Genomic DNA, 22,836 nt, shown 5'->3' with positions numbered 1-22,836 from the left:
GAGGCAGAGAGATCATGTAACTTTCTTCAGTGTCTATATCTCATTAAAGGCAGAGATAGGTATAGAATCCAAGACTTAGGACTCTTATTTTAACATCATTTTCATTACACCAACCCTGGGGTTAAGATCTTCAAGACAAACCAGCTTTAACTAACTTAGTGATTGTATTCTTGCAACCAATAGAAAGGATTATTGTAAATCCACTTGATTCAAGTTCAGAGAGAGTGATTTGCTCCCTGACAATAAATACTTATATTGCTGCCTTAGATTATTTGGCAAGTATTTCCTCAGTACCTGCTGTGTGGAAGGTACTGTGCTAGGGTCTGGGATACAAACTCAGAAATAAAACAGTCCTTTTCCTTAAGGAGCTTACATTCCCCTGGGTGGGTGTGGAGAGAGTTCATTGGGGGTGTTCAGGGAGGACTAGCACCTTTGTTGTGAGGGCTTGCCAATCCCTTTTCAGGGCTGCTCATACCTTTGGTGTCCACCTCTCACCCAACTCTCACCTGTGGCTCCAAGAAGCTGTAGCATGCACAGCAACCATACTCCAGTAAAACCACCTCGGCAGACAGGCTAAACCAGGATGAGGGTAACTGATAGGCCTCAAACCTATTGGTGACTTGGGCATGGGGGCTGTTTACCCCAAGCATGTGATGACTTCTTCTGGTGGAATGGGTGGATGACAACAATTTGTTCCAATGGTCACGAAGGTGGCTGAAGCAAGTATTGTGGAGTGCTTACAGCTTTGTCAGACATTGAAGACACTAAGGTCATCTTCTGTGTCCTAGGCCATTGCCAGTCCCAGTTGTCTTGATTTTGTCTTGCCACTGGACTTCAATGACTGGAAGAGAGAGTGATGCTTATGACTCTGTGCAACTCTGCCTCACTTAAATCCAGTTCACACTCAAGTCAAGAAATCACCCCATGATGTCATTGGTCCTCTTTAAAAATAAAGGATGAATAACAACAATTCTACTGGGGGATGTGGGGTGGAATACAAAAAACAAATATGAAATGTACACAAAACAACAATAGCATTTATATAGTACTTTAAAGTTTGCAAAGTACTTTACAAGTGTTATCTCATTTGATTCTCAGAACAACCTTTGGAGATCAGTGCTATTATTATCCCCATTTTACAGATGAGAAAACTGGGTCAGACAGAAGTTAAGTGACTTGCCGAGGGTCATACAGCTAGTAAATGTCTAAGGTTGGATATGAAATTCTGTCTCGAGGTCTAGAACTGTAGCCTCTGTGCCACCTACCTACCTAGTAAAGATAAAAACTAATTTAAAGAGGAAGAGAGTGATAATAACCGGGGGTAAGGAAGATCAGTGTCTCTTCTCACTTATGCTGGCCATGCTCTTTTTACCTGCCCCTCAAGGTTGGCTCTGTGTGGATTTGGCACTGTGTTGCCACATAATTCACTGGAAGGATAAACAGATTTGGAGACAGAGGAACTGTGGTTGAAACCCTGGCTTCTTGTTTTAGTTCATGATTCTTCTCAACTATGTCTTGAGCCCAACAGATCAACTGATTAAGAAGCCTCTATTAAGTGCTTACTACATGTCAAGTTCAGTATTAAACAATGGGATACAAAGACTAAAGTAAAGCAATTCCTGTTCTCCAAGAGCTTATGTTCTTCTAGGGGAGATAATAAGCACCTATAGAAGAAATTACACAATACATGCAAAATTAATAAAAGATAGTTTGGGAAGGTGGGCATTGGCAGCTTGGGTGGGGATAGGGGTCCAGGCAATGCTCCATGAAGAAGGTGGCCCTTGAGCTGAGTCTTGAAGGAAATTGGGGAGTCCAAGAGGTGAAAATGAGAGTGTTGTTCATTACAGACATGCCAGAGTGCAAAGGCATGGGGACCAGAGACAAAGCATAGAGTGTGTGGGACCACAAGTAGGTATTGTCTGGACCAGAGTGTGTGGAAGGGAGTAGTGTGTAAAGGTATTGGAAAAGTAGGAAGTGGTCAAGCTGCCAAAACCCTTAAATGCTAAATAAAGAGTTTATATTTGGTCCTAAAGGCAATAGGGAGCCACTAGAGTTTATTATGAATATTTATTATGAGTAAAGGGGCTGTAGAGTCAAACCTGGGCTTTAGGAAAATAATTTTGGTGGCTGAGTGGAGGATGTAGTAGAGCAGGGGACAATCCTGAAGTAGGGAGGCCAAATGGGAAGCCATTACAATTACCTAGGTGAGAAGTGAGAAAAGTCTGAATGAGGGTGATGACAGAAGAAAAGGGGGTGCATGCAAGAAATATTGTGAAGATAGGGATGCCAAGATCTAGTTTCACCGTAGATATGGGATATCAGATAACTGAAAGGTCAAGAATGACCTCAAGGTTTCATACCAGAGTAACTGGAAGGGCAGTGGTTCCTTTGACAGAAATAGAGAAGTGTGGAAGACAGGCAAGTTTGGGAACAAAGATAATACATTCTGTTTTGGACATGTTGATTTGAGATGTTCCTGGAACACCCAGTTTGAAACAGTATCTAATAAACAGTTGGAGATACATAACTATAGCCAGGAATATTAGGACTGGATAAATAGATCTGGGAGTCACCTACATTGAGATGATAATTGAACCTCCGGGAGATGATAACATCATGAAGAGTATAAAGAAAAAAGAGAAGAGGACCTAGAATGGAAGTGTAGGGTATATCCACAGTTGGTGGAGGTGATATGGATGCTGAGCTAATGAAGAAGACTGAGGAGTAGTCAGATAGGTAGGAAGAAAACCTTAAGATAAAAGAGCCAGGGAACCTGGATAAGCAAGACTATCCAGGGGAAAAGGGTGGTTAGATGGTGTCAAGTGATGCAGAGGCGTCAAGGAAAAGAATTGCTATAAATGGTAGTTGTAGAGAGAGTGATTTCAATGTTTTCTATGCTTCTGAAGAACTGCAAGTGTTGTGAGAACTTGGTAAATTTTGGCACCTTAAACAAAAAAACTCTAGTTGCCCTTCCCTAGTTAGAACTTTGCCCCTTATGGACAGATAGCCTGTGCCTGAGAGCACTGCTCACCCACCCATCAGTGGTTCTCTTCTGTGGTGGACAACAGTGTGCAGAATATTTGCTTAGTATTCATTAGATAATAGGAAATGAGATAATTTTCATTAAATAATGTTGGAATGCTTTCATATGTCATTGTACTAAGGAACTGTAAGGAAAGGATGATGAACCCTTTTAAGGAGGACCATAGAAGTGTGTTGCTCGACATCTGTTTTCTTCATCTGGCCCAATTTATTATTGAATAATAAAGCCAAGGAATTGGGAGAGAGATGTCCCTTGTTTAACATATTTAATTTCTGTATTATAATAAGAGAGGAATCTCTACAGGGCATTTAGAAGTGTTAATCATGCCTATGGAAGTTCAACAGACATAAGTCCCCTTTGCTGTCCAGTATACTATAAGTGTATCCCAAGCCAAATTACATCCAGCCAGAAACTATGCATCTGTTTCTTTTCTGTAACAATTTCCCAAATAAGATTTGTTTCTCATTTAAAAAGAGGTTTCCCTGGCAACTAGGCCATGTGCACATGATCAGAGCAGTTTGTCACTTTCGAAGTTTGACTTTCTGACAAGGTCATCAGGCTCAGTGAGTTGAAGAAAACAACACACAAACATGTTACCGAAGATAAACAAGTCAGGAATTACAAATGGAAGCTACATTCTAGGTGACTGCCTATGGACATGGTAGAAACAAGCTTGTTGGGTTCACTGATCTCCTCCATTTCCTGGTTCCCCACCAGTGCCACCCTCCCAAATCAGTAATCTGTATAAATGGATTATGTGAAAGAAAACAGATGTGAAATATTCTTAAAGTGGCTGAATTACCATAAAATGTATTCTGGGAATTGGGGTAGGAGGATATACAGAGAATGGGAGGTAGCCAACCACCTCATCTATATTAGATTTTGACTTTTAAAGTTTTATACATACATACATACATACATATATATATATATATATATATATATATGTATATATATATATATATATATATACATATTATATTTTCTGGGGTTAATTTAAATAAATGTTTTATTGATGGTCTTTTTTTTTATATCATTGTCACTTTTCAATGAAACCTGTCTTCTCCCTCCCATCCTCTTCTCCAATTGAACCCTCCCTTCCAGGAAATTTTTGAATAACAAATAAAAAATGGTATTTTTGGCCATGTCTAACAATGTATACAGTTTTTTTTTTTCTCTCTCCCAAATCTGGCAATGAAAATAAACCAAAACACTGATTCTTGGAGTCAGAGGCTCTGGGTTCAAATACCAACTTTCGGCCTGGTTCTTACTTTCCTCATCTGTAAAAGGAAGGGATTGGACTGCATGATCTATGAGGCCCTTTCCAGGCTTTCTGTGAGCCTATGATCTAGTTTATCTTACCTGATCTCCACACTAGCTTTCCGAGCTCCAACTGACCCTCTTCTACTGTGATCTTTGTCTTGGCTACCAAACTATTAGTTGCCAGAATTTCTCCATTCTAGTTGAGTTCCCAGAATGTATTTTTCTTCTTAGTTATTACCTCGGCTCAAGTGAAGGCAGAGAGAGAGTGAGTGAAGGAAGGGATCAAGAAAATAAGGAAGAAGTTACTTTTATTACTGAGGAAGACTACAAACATTCATTTTTTTTCTTTTTCTTTTTTTTTTTTTTGTGTGTGTGTGAGGCAATTGGGGTTAAGTGACTTGCCCAGAGTCACACAACTGTTGAGTGTTAGGCATGTGAGGCCAGATTTGAACTCAGGTCTTCCTGACTTCAGGGCTGGTGCTCTTTCAACTGCGCCACCTGGCTGCCCCAAACTTATTCATTTGTGTCTGTATCACCATCACCCCACACAGTGACCTGCCTGAAACATAGCAGATGCTAAGAAAATGCTAACTGATTGATTGTTGTCATTCCCAAACCTCTCCTCCCAAAAAAGAAGGGAGTCTTATTACCTTGTAGGCAGTAGGTGCTTAATGAATGTTTATTGAATTTAACAGTGATAGAATGGGCTCCCCAAGGAAGGAAGCATTTATTAAGCACCTACTATGTGTCAGGCACCTACTATGTGTCAGGCACATTGATGATAATAATAGCTAACACACACACACAGTGCTTACTATGTTCCAGGTACTGCGTTAAGCATTTTATAGTTATTTCATTTGATCTTCTCAACAACCGTGGGAGCTAGATGCCATTTATGATCCTCATTTTATAGTTGAGGAAACTGAAGCAGTCAGAGATAAAGTGACTTGCCCAAGGTCACACAGCTAGTGTCTGAAGTCATATTTGAACTCAAGTCATGAATCCAGACCCAGCAATCTATCCACTGCGCCACCTAGCTGCCTCTATATCCCAATTAGGATCAGAGATCTGATATAGATCTTGCTATAGAAGAGGAGGGAAAAAGGGAAATATGGTAAATGTACACAGGAAAAAATTCTAATCATAATGAGTTTGTTTTCTCAATCTAATGGGAAACAGCGAGCTTCCCAATACAGAGACTTTCACCAAAGAGTACAATGTTCTTATATGTCAAACACAAATGATTAACTTTCTCCCATTTAAACCCTACTTCAGAGAGAGTATTTTCTGAGTGCTTGGATGCGGCTGGTACAGTAGTAGCCATTATATGGTAAAATAGATTTGGTCTTTTCACTCAAAGAACTCATACTTTAAGTAGTTTTGATGAGAAGAAAATTGACTTTATATAAGACTTTAGTATAGTAATAAAGGTCTCATTTGGTCTGTGTTTACTGGAAAGGAGCATGAGTGGATGTGTCATAGGACTTTTCCACTCTATACATTCCTTAGATCCATTTGCATTCCTTAGGTCAAGCGGGATTCTGGTATGCTGGAGAATGGGTGGGGTAATGGAGGAAACACTGTGCTAGTAGCCAAAAAATCTGGGTTTGAATCTTAGCACTGACCTTTGCTAGTTGTGGGGCCTTAGGTGAGGCACTCTTTAGGCTTCAGATTTCCCATCTGTAAAATGAAGTGATTGGAATATATGATTTCTAAGTTCCTCTCCACCCTCGAGTCCTATGATCCTAGCTGTGTGATTGGTCAAATTATTTAACCTCTCTGAGTCTCAGTTTCCTCATCTGTAAGATGGGGCTGCACTGCATAACCTCTAAGGCCCTTTCCAATTCTAACATTCTATGTTAGACTCTAGTTCTAGCAATCTCTTTTGCTTAGGTCAGAGTCAGTGACTTCCCTAGTACAGTCAGCATCAGATAACCATGGGTTCCCATGAATCCTAACATTTCTGGGAATTCTGAGTTAGTTTGAGCCATACCTTAATGAGATGCATTATGATGTAGTAGAAAATTGGGTCATGGAGTCCACAGAGATGAATTTGAATAAAGGGTGTGCTGATAAATGTTTAACAACCCAGTTCTCTGGGAAAAAACAAACAAATTTTGGCAGGCCATACTTTTAAGTCTAATCTGCATTATTAACATTTTCTCCATTGTTTTCTTATGTCTAGAGTAAACAATCAACAAAACAATAAATCAAGCTCTAATTTTTAGCATTTGCTAATTTTTGAGGTGAAAATACTCTGAAAAACTGAACAATCAGGTCTGGGCGGAGTTGGCTCTAGAATACCATTGATTTGAGTCTTGGCCTTGGTATTTACTAGTTATGTGACTTTGGACAAGTAAGCTCACCTCTTTGAACATCAGTTCCCTCATGTGCAAAAAGGGGGATATTATATCTGGAGTGACCACTTCACTGTGCTGTGAGGAAAACAATGTATAAATCTTAAAGTGCTATAAAAGTCTGTGGTATTTTTGTCCATTTGTTTGTATTAGGGTGGCTTTGGCTGGTTATGTATGCAGAAGCTTTCAGCTCTTTCAATCTTGCCCCTCATAGTTTATATGTGGCACTTTTATATATATACATACATACACACACACATATACATACACACACACATATACATACACACACACATATACATACACATATACATATACATATACATATACATATACATATACATATACATATACATATACATATACATATACATATATATATTCAAATAAAATTTATTTTTACCTTTGTTTTTTACATCACAATTGTTTGCAAATACTCACTGCCTCCCTGGAACATTCCCTTTTAACAAAGAAAAATAATTGAGAAGAAAAAGCCCCAGTAAGTGGCTGTATTGGACACCATTCTAATCTAATTGTCCTCTACCTCTTGGTCATGAGGAAGGAAGTTTTCCTTACCATTTTTTTTTCTCTGGGACCATTACTTGTCTTTCAAGTGCTCAGACTTCAGCTGGGAGAGAAGTCTTACCTAAACAAGGGTTTGAGATAATCATCAAAGATAAAATGGACAATTTTGATTGAACAAAATTGAAAAGCTTCTGTGTAGACGAATTAAATGTAGTTAGAATTACAAGGAGAATAATTAATTGGGAAAAATTTCCATAGAAATTTTCTCTGGTAAAGATCATTAATATCCAAGTTATATTAAGCATTGATACAAATATATTGGAACAAGAGCTATTCATCAGTACATAAGTAGTCAAAGGATATGAACGTGAAGTTCTCCAATGAAGAAATGCAAGCTATTAACAACCATAGGAAAAAATACTCCAAATCACTAGTAGCTAGAGAAATGCAAATTATGACAGCTCTTAAGTTCCATTTCCTACCCCATCAAATTTGCAAAGATAACAAAAGAGAAAAATAGCAATTATTAAAGGGGCTGTGGCAGGATAGGCACTCTAATGCACTGTTGGTAGAATTGAGAGTTGGTTTAATAATTCTGGAAAATGATTTGAAACTATGCCTTCAAATCACTAAACTGTACAGACAATGTGACCCAATGAAACTCTTAGGTACATATTCCAAAAAGGCTTCCTTTTAGCTATGTTCTCATTTACTTTGTTATAGTCATTATTTATATTGTTATTTTGATTCTGCTTACTTCATTCTGCATGAACTTACAGAAGCCTTGTCACATTTCTCTAAATTCTTCATGTTTTATTATATAACACAGCTTTTTTTCCTAGCTATTCTCCAATTGATAGGCATTCACTTTATTTCCAGGTCTTTTTTTTTTAATATAATAACAAGTACTGCTCTGAACACTGGTTTATGGTGGACCCCTGTTTCTGTTTTTGACCTTCCTGGCTTTTTAAGTCCCATAGCAAGATTACTGGGTAAAGAGGTATGGGCAGTTCAGTCAATTTTCTTTCTTTCTTTTTTTTTTAACCAATTAATATTAAGCATTTGCCTGCCTTTCTCTATCCATTGGGCAGGGTGAGGGATACGGAGAAAGAAATAAGGAAGTCTTGTATCACATAAGCACATTTAAGAAAAATAAATCCCCATATTGGTCACATACAAAAATGTGTACATTATGTTCAATATATCAATTTTCCAGACATTCCCCAATTTATGGGCACCTGCTTAGTTTCAGTCCTTACATGATTCCAAATTTGTATCCAGAATGGTGGGACTAATTCACAGTTCCGCCAGCAATATATCAATGTTTGTCTTCTCATAGCTACTCCAACATGAACTGACCTTCTTTTTTTGTTCATCTTTTCTAAATTCCAAAATATAAAATGGAACTACAATTGTTTTAATTTGCATTTATTTTGCTATTAGTGATTTTGATCACACTTTCATATATCACTTATTTACAGTTTTTTTGAAAATAATTTTTTTTCCAAATTTTTTGAGCATATGTCTATTGGGGAATGGAACTTGACTTATACTTTTGAGTTATTTTTGAAATATTTCTGTCTCCTTATCACTGTTTTAGTAATTACTTTATGAATGCATTTCCCACATAAAAGAAAGAGTACTTGGATTTTCTAAGCCTTGATAATGAATGATAAAATGCATGAACCTGATTTCTGTCCTCTTGAGCCCTTCAACATAGGAGGACTGAGAACAAAAAGGAAGTGTCTGGATGTCTCTGTATCTATTTATCTATATAAGATATTACATAGAGTTCATGTGGAATGGGAAAATCATAAACTATATTTTCTTATCTGCCTAATTACCAAAAAACTGAGGGCAGTAAAAAGTGACAGATGGGGAGAGGAAAACAAAAAGAATAGTGGCTTGAGTATTCAATTTATTCCTGAAATCCAGATATTTACTTGATATATCAATTGTTCACGTGTATTTCACCCCTTTCCTTTTCTCCCTACTTCCTTCTCCTGTTTCTGAATACCAAAGTACTTTCCCTGTTTGCTGGGTAATGCCCCTGAAAATCTAATTATTTCATTTCTGTCTTTTAAAAAAGTGTAAGATGGCACCCCACTCCTCAAAGTTGAGGCTTGAGAGGACAGAAATCAGAGCTATGTGTTTTATCATTTGTTATCAAGAAACAGAAGGAGACAGAAGAAACAGAAGGTGAAGACACATTTTAAGAGAAAAATAGACAGGGTTTGGTTATGAAAAAGAGGGATGAGCAAAAATGTTACTGAGTTTTGAGCTTACATGATTGCAATATTGGTGAAAAATTTGACAAAGTAACAGGGAAGTTGGAGTGATGTGGGGAGACTGCTTTGGGTGGAAGTTTGGATCTGTTGAATGTGAGGTGAAATATCGAAGACAAGTCCAAGAGATGTCCAGAAAGAAGTTGGATACGAAGACTTGTGACTCAGGGAAGAAGAGAGGACTTGGAAACAATTAGAATAGAGGTGATCATTGAAACCATGAGCCTGGACAGGATCTCTGAATTTTGAAATGAAAGGCAAAAGGCCAAGGGCTGAACCTCTAGGAATGCTCATAGTTAGGGGGAGAAGAAGAAAGTAGGAAAAGGAGCCAAGGAGCCAAGAAGCAGTATATAGAGAAGCGGGGACACCAGAATCATTTAATGTCACAGAAACCAAGAATGGAGAGTTTCAAGAAAAGGGGTGACCAAGAGTGTCTAATGCAACAAAGAAGGTCAAGGGAAAAAAGTCATTGGATATGGTGATTAGGATATCACCAGTCAGGTTTCATAGTTTCAGCAGAGTGAAAGAATAGAAATTGGACAGTAGAAGGTTGAGGGTTAAGAAAGTGGAGAAGAAATTAATTCAACAAGCATTTATTAAACAGATGCTATTGCCAGGAACTGTGCTAGACTTTCTTTGTGTAAAGAAAAAAATGAAATAGTCTCTACCCTCAAGGAATTTATGTTCTAGTGGAAGAAACAATGTATGTACAGATAAGTAAATATAAAGTATTTAATAAAAGTAAATGCAGTCATTTAAGGGTGAATGGAGTGCTAATAACTGGGGGTCATCGGAACAGCTTCTTGTAGGCTGTGGTGTTTGAGCTGAGCTTTGATAAGAGCTGGTGTCTTCATGAAGACAAAGAAGTGAGGAGGGAAGCTTGTATTCCAGGTATGAGGCATATGTAAAAACAAACAAGCATTTAGGACCATAGATACAGAGCTAGAAAGGACCTTAAAGGCCATGGAATCCAGCCTTTCCACTTGATAGACAGGAAAAATGAAGCTCCTAGAGGCTAGATCACTTGCTCAGGTCACACAGATAATTATATCAGAGGCAGTATTTAAACCTAGGTTTGATGATGCCAAAGTCAATGGTCAGTCAGTCAGTCAGTCAGTCAGTCAGTAAACATTTATTAAGCAGCTCCTTTGTACCAGGCACCATACTTACCCCTGAGGATACAAAGAAGGGTGAAAGACAGGCCCTGTCCTCGAGGAGCTCACTGTCTATTGTGTATTGCAGGAGACAATATGAAAGGCAAGTATGTATAAATATACAATATACAGGACAAATTGGGGATAATCTAAGGCACTAGAATTAAGGATAATCAGAATGGGCTTCCCATAGAGGGAGTGATTTTAGCTAGGACTTGAAAGAAGCCATAGAGGACAGGAAGCAGAGATGAGGAGGTAGAATATTCCAAACATGGAGGACAGCCAGTGAAAATGTCCAGAGCTGGTAGTGTTTTTGTAAGGAACAGCAAGGAGGCCAGTGGATTACAAGGTTCAGGGAAGAGATGGAGGAAGGTAATGTGTAAGAAGACTAGAAAGCTAAGAGAGGGACAGATTATAAAGGGCTTTGAATGTCAAACAGAGGAGTATATGTTCTGTACCACGCTGCTCTATTTATCAACAATGAGAAATGAAATCTTAAAAATATCAAATTGGCAAAAATTCAGATTTTATGTTGCATGATACAATCCCTCACAGGATAGTTTTCATGAGATTAACTACTCACATATGAAGTGTCAAGTGGGTGTCAGGAAATCCCCCATCCCATCTACCACATAAATTGTTGGAAAAGGAATTTGACCATGACTACTTGCTTCTGCCCTTGTAGATTGTAAAGGTCACAAAACTATTATGATTTTTCAATAGCATCAGCGAAATCTGAGTTCCTAAAGGGAGAACCTGCTGTACTTTTTTTTAATGGGTAAGCTGATTGAAGAAATTGAAATTGTACAGTTTTGAGTCTCAGTAAATGTCTCCCATAAGAAAGAGGGCATTTCATCTTTCTCTAGTTCCATCTCTGTAAGCTATGCACTCAAACAATGATTCCTTGTGTTCTGAATTCTTTTAGGCCCACACAGACTACTGAGCTGAATGTCATTAGAACCTCTAGAACTCACATACTTTTCAGTGCCCTCTTTCTCCTACACAGTCACATGCTGACTTTAAAAACATTGGCACACTTATATAGCAGCATTCGCTACAGCATGGATAACACATCAGAGCCCAATACACCCAGATGACCAGTCTCCGGGGTTTCCTTAAAACAGAACAGGTAATGAGATTCATTATGCTGGTGGGGAATACACTTCGAAAAGGTTGCAAGGTTATTTTTGAAATGTTTCCATCAGAAATTTTCTTTTTTTCAGGCTTTTGTGATGATGAATTAAATAGTACTGTACTCTTTAGAACCCAAAGACTCTGAATAGTATTTAATGAAGACTGCCTATATTTAGAACACACTACTGATTATAGCAAAAGGCAGCCCAGAAGGGGACAGACAGGTTTGTCTATTACATATGGCCTTGTTGATCAGTAAAAATTCAAACCAGAGATCAATGATTGACAAGATAAAAAAACACAAGTTTAAAAGCAGGAAAAACCTTAGACTATATAAGATCTGTTATTTCATTCAGTGCGGGGAGCTCTGAGTGTGGTAATTATCTTCGTCAATGCTGATCTCAACTGGGGTATGGCTTAGTAACTAAATTCTAGGGTGCTTCCTGAGGCATATAGAGTTTTAGTGACTTTTCCAGCATCAAAAATAGCTATCATTAGAAAATAGTTGTTTTTCTATATAAGACAAAATTATTGTTGTCTTTCAGTAGTTTTCAATTGTCCAACTCTTCGTGACCCCGTTTGGGGCTTTCTTGGCAAAGATTCTGGAGTGGTTTGCCATTTCCTTCTCCAGCTCATTTTACAGTTGAGGAAACTGAGACAAATGCAGTTAAATGAATTGTCCGGGGTCACATAGCTAGTAAGTGTCTGAGGCCAGATTTGAATTCAGGAAGATGAGTCTTCCTGACTCAGGTCTGGTACTCTATCCACTGCACCACCTAACTGCCCACAGGACAAAATGCTTTGATTTAAAAAGAAAATATTGATACCTATCATTTTCATTTAAAAAATAAAGTGGTAACATTTTTATGTATTAAGGAAAAGTGGATAGACTGAGAATTGGGATGACTTGGGCTCATATCCCAACTTTGACATTTACAAGCTGCTATTTGATGGAAAAATCACTTAATCTTTCTGAATCTTGCTTTGCTTTATTTTAAAATGAGGGCAATACTACCTATAATACTTACCTCATGTACATAAAACTCTTTTTATATTTTTAAAGTGACACATAAATGACAATTTTTGTTATATTATTATTATTTTATTGCTATGGTGTCATTGAAATGTTATTTTTGTTTTTTAAAATACTCAGAATTTTTTTTTAAATTGCTAATTGAGTTTGGAAAAATAGTTTTATTATTTGGAGAATTGGAGATTTGGAGAATATCAGAACTTTATGAAATAGAGACAAGCTTTAATTTTTAATAACTTCCTCACTTAATCTTTTCGTTGGGCAAGAGTCTGGACCTGTGGTTTCATAGGTGTAGGAAAGTCTTAGAGAAGGAAACTCTCTCCAGGGATGTAGATAGGCAGTTTATAAGTTCTGCAAATTATAGTCCTAGAGAGATACAAGGATACTAAAAGATTAGGTGACTTGCCCAGAGTCATACATTCATGAAGTTCTTGGGGGTAATAGTTGAATTCAAGTCTTCCAGACTCAGGCTATACCCTTTAGTTAGTAGGGCACATTGCATTTCAAAATTAAAATCTATAGCTGCCTTGAACTAGGTCAAGAAAGGAACTTTTTTTCAGGTGTGCTAGTTCCCTTTCACTTCACTGTCTTTTTAAAAGCATTATTAAATGAGGTTAATTTAGTATATTAATTGAATATTTCTTCCCTTTCATGTATTTAGACTCCTATCCCCATACATGCCACTATCAGAAGAAAATAGGCAAAAATATTTTCCTTGAATAATTTTCCATCCAACTTTTTAAAATTTCCCACTAGAAAACAGCAAACATGTCTGACCTCAGAAGCTTCAACAAGTACAATTTTCTTGGTCCTCCCAAAAGGCTGGTAAGTAGACAGCAATGGGTAGAGGTTACAGAGAGACAAATATGATGTTAAAAGCTTCCTAACAGCTCTCTTGATTGGAATAGGCTGATTCTGCAGTTTTTGGGTTCCCTCTTCCCTGGAGGTCTTTGACCTTAAGTTAAATGGCCACTCATCAAGGATGCTGAATGTTGAGGGTTTTTTGTTAAGGTATGGGTTGGATTACATGGCCATTGAAGTGTATTTGAATTCAGAAGGTCTATAAAAAAACATAGGATAAATTTAAAGAGCTGTTAACTACTTATTACTATTTAGGATAAGAGGAGGAAATTAGCACTCATTCCTTTACCCTTCTTTCATACTTTTTCTTGCCCTATCTTCTTACAAAATCTATCTCTTTTCCATTTGCTCAGGGATAAGTGTGCCAGGTTATTGGCCCTCTCAATGCATTTCCATCCCTGTATATAGAGGAGAACCTCAAGTACTTATTTGGAAAAGTACTTGAACCCCACACCAGGAACTCAAAAGGAAATGATACAAGTAAACTCTATTTTTTCAATCACTTGCTGCTCTTCTCTCTCAATACCGCCTTCACAAATATGCATGCAGTCTTACTTAAAGCAATTTTCTCTCAGCTGCGAGGAGCTGCTGAAAAGGGAGGAAATGGTAGCTCTCAGTTTCAATTAACTTTGCCACTGACCACTGACTGTGTTATGACGGGTAGAGTCAGTGTTCTTTAGAAAATGGACGTGAGACTCTCAAAGATTAGTGAAGGTCACTGAGAAACCAGTTGCAGCCTATAAACCAGGGACCTAATGCTTTTAAAACTGACCTTGTGCTATTAATTTAATGTGAAAATATTTGGGGGCAGGATAGTGACTTCAATGAAATGTGGAAGATGTGGCTTGTTTAATTAAATACAATAAACAAATCAAAATTTGGCTTTCTCACAAAATAAATCAGGGATTTAAAAAAATATACTCAAAAGGTATCCCTCATATAATAGCCTCTCTATTCCCTAGTTGCTAAAGGAAAATAATACTTCCAATTTATTAATTTTGCTATGATCTTTTGTGGTTCATAGTGCTTATGAAATTCTTTGACATATTTAAAGATAGCAACCATACTTATCCTCAATTTTGATTCTTGTGAGGTTGTAGCCTTCCATGATACACAACATCACCAGGAGAATAAGGATACCCACTAGACGTGTGATTTCGTTCATATGGAAACTCCCAGGTGAGGAAACTCCTTTTGTCAGTGCAGGTCAGCTCATTCCTTGCAGCTAATGGTCTTAGAGAGTTGCCTTGAAATAAACTGACTTTACTCAGGGGCACACAACCAGCAAATATTTGAGGCCAGGTCCCTAGCACTGTAGCCACTGTACCACCTAGAGATGGAGGGACATGATCAAAAATCTCATAGGTTAAGAAAGTGTGGATGGGTTGAAATCTCTAGCAGAGGAATGAATACCTCCCTTCCTCACCCCACACCATAAGATTATAGATTAAAAAAAATGAGGGGCAGCTGGGTGGCACAGTGGATAAAGCTCTGGCCTTGGAGTCAGGAGGACCTGAGTTCAAATCTGGCCTCAGATACTTGACACTTAGTAGCTATGTGACCCTAGGCAAGTCATTTAACCCCAACTGCCTCACCAAAGAAAGCAAAAAAAAAAAAGATTAGGGGCAGCTAGGTGGCGCAGTGGATAGAGCACTGGCCCTGAAGTCAGGAGTACCTGAGTTCAAATCCAGCCTCAGACCAAACACTTGACACTTACTAGCTGTGTGACCCTGGGCAAGTCACTTAAACCCAATTGCCTCAAAAAAAAAATGAAGAAATAACCTAATTCAATAAATGTTTATCAAGTGATCTATATACAAGCCATCATGGTAGTCCTATAAATATTATCTTTTTTTACTACTAACAAAATATTTCTATTCTTTTTGATGGTTTTATATTCTTCTGTGATTCTTGCTCTATAAGATAACAGTTCTCTGGTTCTAGTGCTAGACATGGCACAAGCAGAAAAAAATATGGTTAAAAATAACTCATTTCTGACTGGGGAAGGTTGAGGAGCATGTGTGTGTGTGTGTGTGTGTGTGTGTGTGTGTGTGTGTGTGTGTGTGTGTGTGTGTATAAAACTATATTATGAGAACAAATGCTGGATAGACACAAGAATCTCTGAGTAATAGTGTTGGGTCTTTTTTTTTCCTACTTAGGAACCATACTAAAAACACAATATTTACTGACTAAATTGGAAAAACTTTTAAAATACTATTTAGGTTATTCTTCTCTAAGAGCAATTAATTTAGACTTTCTGATTTCTGATCTCTTCTCTGTGTACCCTTTTTTTAGAGAAACCTCAAAAGAATAAATCAGTTTGTTGATTGAGTGATGAGTCTGGGGTACTCACTGTGATTGCTTAAAGGTGGAAGGAATTGCAAATAAACCTAATGGAGGATGCCATCATTCAACTTATGCTCTGCTTCCCCTCCCAAAGCCTCCTTTGTACCTTGATCTTTCTCCTAGCATTTAGAATTGTTCACTAGACACTTAGTAATGCTACTTGTATTACTATCTCTCTTACTATGTCCAAGGTGGAACTACAAATTAATGGAACTTTCTTTGTGTGGCTTTCTGTTCTATAATTGGATTTATCCTGTCTTTCCCAAACAGAAGATCCTTGATGGCCCTGTCATTTTCCCAATCATCATGAAAATTTTCTTAAATATTACACTAGGTGCCCAGATTCATTCTATGACAGATTTTGCATCAGTCTCTTCCTTCCTCATGGACCCAATGCCATGTGTGTGGGTATTTAGAAGGAAGACATTTTCATTTTGAGTAAAAATTGGGCAGGGCCTGTTCTTATTTCATCAATAGATAACCCAAGACCAAAGTGAAACAGGACAAAGCTACTCAGAATAAGCCACAGTTTGACTCTGCAAATTATGTTAGAGCTATGCATTTCTGAAATACCAGTGTATGTGAAAATCTATTACTATCTTTAGAGTATCTTCAATAAAACACTCCTGGGTTGGTTTGCTGTGTTCATGCCCAGCTTTTTACAGGCATTTTTCTTCCTTTTACTGCTTTTCCCTCCTTGTTTAATGAAGTAATACTTATTGTAATCTTCCACCATCCTTCTTTGTAATATTTTCAAATGAACTCCTACTTTAAATTGGTGTTGTTCTTGGCTGCTATGCTTTTTTGATGTTAAGTGCTTGCTGTCTGTGGAAATTTGGGGACTCTTTTGACCTCCTCGTTGTGGTCATTATTTTGCATTAGCTAAGCTTCTCCAAGAAATTGTGCTAATCAGATTCAATGCCATTGCTTATATCCACTCCTTTTTCTTAGTTAACAATCCGTTTAAATAATTCAGGTTTGACTAGAATACTTATAATTGTGTCTAGTGCCTTCTTTATCCCCCCACCCCAGGTTTGGGGTTATTTTTGACCTTTGACCTAACCATTTGTTACGTATAGCTCATTTTGAAACAACCAAATATACAACCAAGTTTTTTCTGTATGTTATACTAAGTTTCTTTTTTTCTTTCTTTCTTGAGTGATGATGGTTGGTGTACCTTAAAAAATATTCATAATATAGAGCAATGAGATTTCTGAGCAATCTGTAATACTTGGCTTCTTTAGTTTCTTAGTGTGCAAACAATATTTTCCAAACAATTTCCCAACACCTTCCCTGTGCCCACTTTTACATTGAAGTCACTATATGCCAAAGAATAATTTGACTTAATTTGTAAGATCTCGTCACTTCTTTGAAGAATTTCTTCATCTTCTGCAGTGGATGTTGGCACCTAACTGCTATCACCTTTATGAATGACTCTTTGTTTATCTTTATCCTAGGTTTTAAAATTACTATTTGCTTAGGAAAAGTACTTCTGTGAGTTTCAGTTCCTCATCCATAGGATGAAGGGTTTGACTGAACTCAATGACCTCTAAGGTTCCTTATAACTTGAAATCTATCATCCTCATATTTCTTACTGCTTTTGAGGTCACTATGAAACTTTACCAGCTCCTTAAAAAGCCTTCTTCCAATAATGCTTCCTCTCACTGGTCAATGGGAAAAATATTTTTATATTTCCAGTGCCAGGAATGATATTTTATGAATAACCTAAAAAATATGATCGTGTCATATTTTGCCCTCATTTCTCACCCCTACCACATTCACTGTAGACACAGAAAAGTCCTAGTGCTACACAGAATTGAGAAAAGTTTTATATTTTTATCTGTTTTGTTGGCCACCATGGCCACAGACTTTATCACATAATGGCCAGCCAGCTGATGATAAGTCTCTCTGTACTTTGACAGATTCTTAGGAAATATACAATATCTATTACCAGGACTTTAATTGAAGACTTGTACTCTATTGACATAGCTTTCAAAAAAGTAGGGTGACCTTCATTGCTTTGATGAGGCATTAAAGTAGGACTTTTGTGGATTGATTTGCCAACATTTCTCTAATGAGTTTTCCTTATTGTTAATGAAGGGATCACTAGGTGTGGGAGGGGGTCACTGAGGCCAGGAAATGGGGACGGGGAAGGGAATAAGCATTTATATAGCATCTACTGTGTACCAGGCACTGTACTAAGTGCTTTCACAAGTACTATCTTATCTGATCCTCACAACAGCCCTGGGAAGCAGGTGTTATTATTATCCCCATTTTACAGTTAAGGAAATTGAAGCAAACAGAGGTTAAATTACTTTTCCAAGGTCAAACAGTTAGTTAAGTGTCTGAGGCTGGATTTGAACTTAGGTCTTCCTGACTCCAGGACAAACACTCTATCTATTGTACCACCAGCTGCCTCTAGTGTGATAGATGTGAGTATTCTATCTTAAAAATGTTTTATAGACAAGAAAAAAGATGGATGTAAGCATGTACCTTCAACTATTGGAGGTACAGGTTTTAAAATGTTAAGAATAAGGAGTGGTAGGATCCCATAGACTAAAATTCCATAGGGAAGGTTAGCCCGGGAGAAATAGAAATTACTCAAGAATGAAATTCTGAAAACATGGAAGAAAAGTAATTCTAAAAAGGAAGAAAAAAGGGAGTTATTTAAAGAGATCCATGAACATATGCTGTGAGCTCAATGATAAAGATGTTTTTTTTAAAAAATTTTATTAATTTATTTTGATTTATCAGTAATCATTTCCATAAGCTTTTGAGTTTTACGATTTTCTCCCCCTCCCTTCCCCCTTCCCTCCCCAAGATGGTGCACAATCTGATACAGGCTATACACATACATTCTTATTAAACATATTTTCACATCAGTTATGTTGCAAGGAAGAATTAGAACCAATAGAAGGAACCACAAGAAAGAAAAAAGCAAAACAAAGCAGAAGGGAAAAAAAGAGCAAATAGTATAAAGCTTGGATTTTTAACTGATATGTGTACGAAGTGGGAGCAAATGATAGTAGCAGAGGATGAATATAAGAAGCCTTTCATGATACTTTAATAACAATGTCAAGACTGACAAAGCTGATATGGAAAATTTTTTAAAAAGCTATATAGGGGAAAGGATGAAGACCAAAAAAGGATAGAAACACTATTTGGGGATGCATAGAATAGTGGTAATTGATGAGGGACAAGAATGCAGAGTTATTTGACTCTTATTTTGTTTCTGTTTTCTCTAACAATTAATGATCTTTGAACCAGAAAGGATATGCCAAAAATGTTAAATGTAAAGATGGTAACTGAGATGAGTAGCTAGTGCCTTGAATGATATAGGGAAATCATTGGTGGATTTGGAGTTAGAAAGCCCTAGCTGTGTGACCCTGGAACAGTCACTTCACCTCTCAGCCTCAGTTTCATCATCTGTAAAATAGATAAAATAACAACATCAATTTACAGGGTTGCTGTGGTGCTTAAATGAGATGATATGTTTGAAGTGTTTTGCAATCCTTAGAGTGCTATTTAAATATCTTCTGTTTTTAAGGTTACTGTTTTAATTTAATGAATACATATCTCTAGGTCTAGGTAAACTATATCCCATGGTCATGCAAGAACTGAAGGATGTGAATGCTGAGCTACACAGGAATTAATGAAAGATAATGGAATAAAGAAGACATATGTTACAGGATCAGAGAAGGACAAGTATCCCTATTTTCTTTTTTCTTTAGGCAATTGAGGTTAGGTGACTCACCTAGGGTCACACAGCTAGTAAGTGTCAAGTGTTTGATCTGAGGTCACATTTGAACTCAGGTCCTCCTGACGTCAGGGCCAGTGATCTATCCAGTGCACCACCTAGCTGCTCCTTCAGGTATCCCTATTTTCAAAAAGGAAAGAGAAAAAGGAAAAAAGGAAAGAACCAGTAAACTGTAGGCCTGTAAATTCAACTTCTATCTCTAGCAAAATTCTAGATTAGATTACCAAAGAGATAGTTGGTAAACCATAGGTGATTAATAAGTGTTTGTTGAATTGAATTGAAGAATGCATGTTGCCCAGATTATGAAAAGCAGTTGCATGGGTAATGCGTTGTATTAGTTTATCATCATCATATGTTATCTTGAGCTGTTATTATACCCAGAGGATGAGCTAGTCCTAGCATTGAATAAAGAGGTTGATCTGAGTTATATTTGAATCTGGCCTCAGACACTTATTAGCTCTGTGACGCCAGGCAAATCACTTAATCTAGTTTGCCTCAGTTTCCTCATCTGTAAAATGAAGGAAATGGTAAACCACTCCAGTATCTTTGTGGAGAAAACTCCAAATGGGGGCCACAAAGAATTGGACACGACCAAACAATCACCATATAGCATTTTAATGTTTGTAAAATGCTTTACATGTTCTCTCATTTGATGCAACCACTCTATGAGTTAGGTACTATTATCACCCCATTTTACAAATGAGGAAACAGAAACAAAGAGTGGTTAGGTGACTTGCCTAGGATCAAACAGTTAATAGATGTCTAAGGCAAGATTTGAATGCAGATCTTTTTGACTTAGGGTCAGGTTGCCTAACTGCCTTAAAAAGGCTCATCATACATGCAAGAAGGCTGAAACAATGACCTACATATAAGATGTAGTTTAAAAGACATTCTCAAGTATATGCATTACTGGAACAATATGCATTACCAGTCAAGTAATGAGAGTGATGAGTAATAGATGGACAGATTGAGTACTGTACTGGCATATCTACCTATCTGTCTATCTATCTATCTATCTATCTATCTATCTATCTATCTATCTATCTATCTATCTATCTCTATCCAAGTACAACACATAGACATACGCACATATACATGAATATATGTGTGTGCATATGTATCTATACTATACACATACACACACATATATACATGTATGTATATGTGTATATGTATGTGTGTATATGTGTGTGTGTATACACACACATGTACACACATACACCAAAAAAACCCTAGAGGAAGGTTTCCAGAATGCTGGGTAGAGCTTCCATTAAGGATTTATAAGAGGGCTAGACAAGATTAATTAAGGACAATAATAGCTAACTGTTATATAGGGCTTTAAGGTTCTCAAAGCACCTTACATCTATATCTTTTTGGATCCTCACAGCAACCTTGTAAAGTAGGTGTTATTATTATCTTCATTTACAGATGAGGAAACTGAGGCTTACAGAAAGTTTGGTAACCTGCCCATAATCATACAGCTGAGACTGGATTTGAAGGTAGATCTTTCTTCCTGAATCCTACTAGCCTAGCACTTGATATACTGCACCACCTAGCTGCCTTTTAGAACCTGTGGGCATAGGCAGGTTGTGATTGGCATCAGTAGAAGGAATGCCAACAATGAGAAAATAACAGAGCAACTGGTGAATTGAGACAAGTATAGTGTGTATGTTTGCAGCTGGTACATATAAAATAAGATTTGGGCCTAAAAATTAACCATAAAATATTTTTGTTTAAATGATAACAAGTAGTCCCTTTCTTGGCCTTTGTGCCTTCGGGCTAGTTTTTAGTTGTTTACATTTGAGGTCACCAATTTAAAACCTGATGGTCTTTGAAATTCAAGATGCAATTATTGTGCTAACTTTCCATAATACTGACTACAGCTATGTTGTTTGGCTCCATGACTGTCTTGATGCAGAGACCTTAAATTTAAATAGTTACTGAGTTATTGTTAATAATAATCAGACCTTCCCTTGTAGGATCCATTTTTTCACAACAGTTTGTAAACACCTAAAGCAATAACCACGTATATTTTTCTTAATAGTTTCATCACTTTCTTTTAAACTTAGTGGTATTTTCAGTTAATGCACATGGATGTAAAATATTTCTTCTCTGAGGAAGCTTTCTACAAGGCCTCTTTGTTCAGATTCAAATGCACTGAGCTTTTAACTTGGCACCTTTTACTCTAAAAATATTGCATGTAAGTTTGTATACCAAATCTTAGGAGAATTAATGTGGTGTGGCAGGTCAAGTAGCTTTAGAATCAGAAAGAACTGGGTTTCCTGACCATGACATATACTTGATAGCAATGAGTAAATGGATGAATGAATAAAAGCATTTATTAAACACTATGTGGAAGGTATTGTGCTAACATTCTAATGAGGGAGACAACTCTTATGGAAGGTTTTTGGAAAAGTCCTATAGTCCTTGAGGTGTAGTGGTAAAGCAGGTGTTAATGCCTCATCATTAGTATCATTGCTGCTAGTAAAATGATATTAGTTTCTAATGTTGATTCATTTGACAGTGATGAGGATCTTGATGGCAAAAACTTTATTTTCCAAGTCTTAGTGGCTATGTAGCTTAGTAGCACCTGTAGGAGCAGCTGTCAGGTTGCATCTCCACAGGGGTTGCTTCCCAGGATAATAGCTGAGGGTGCTGGGCTGGAAGCATCACTATTCCAAAGTAGTTCACAGTGTCCCAGGAAATTCTCTAGGAGTATAAGTTACAGATGTGTTGCTGTTATTCCTCAGTGGAAGGAGTTTCCATACAATGAGATTCTTGGGTCTGGGAGAATCAAACTGTAGACTCCAGGTCTTATGACTCTAACCTGTCAGTTGGGATTCATTTTCTTTAATTGTTTTGTTCCCCTGTTGGGGGATATAATGAAAGGACTATCCTAATTGTAATGATAATTCAGATTCATTGGGTGCTTTACAATTTATAATGTACTTTCTTCCCAATGACCCCATGAGGTAAGTAGATCATATATTATTATTATTATTATTATTATTATTATTATTATTATTACTGCCATTGTTATTATTCTCACTTTTGTTGATGAAATAATTGGAGACTCAG

The 22,836-nt window shown here is 37.2% G+C and overlaps 1 protein-coding gene across 12 annotated transcripts in view; it reads left to right on the top strand.

The window, feature by feature from the left end:
* The window catches only part of MLIP (muscular LMNA interacting protein), a 416,101-nt gene that overhangs the window by 131,935 nt on the left and 261,330 nt on the right, over window positions 1-22,836 (top strand). Inside the window, exon 1 of one of the 12 annotated variants that reach the window (XM_078155318.1) lies at window positions 11,594-11,756. The exons of the other annotated variants lie outside the window; for them this stretch is intronic. Coding sequence (XP_078011444.1) covers window positions 11,721-11,756 — 36 coding nt within the window. The 5' untranslated portion in view covers window positions 11,594-11,720. Of the gene's footprint in view, window positions 1-11,593; window positions 11,757-22,836 lie in introns of those variants that run through there. 12 annotated transcript variants of the gene reach the window in all.

Source organism: Phascolarctos cinereus, unplaced genomic scaffold, assembly GCF_003287225.1.
Source record: "Phascolarctos cinereus isolate Bilbo 61053 unplaced genomic scaffold, phaCin_HiC Scaffold_5;HRSCAF=322, whole genome shotgun sequence".
In the NCBI taxonomy this organism is placed as follows: domain Eukaryota; kingdom Metazoa; phylum Chordata; class Mammalia; order Diprotodontia; family Phascolarctidae; genus Phascolarctos; species Phascolarctos cinereus.
Note: the sequence above shows the minus strand (reverse complement) of the source record. Positions and strands in the feature narration are given on the sequence as shown.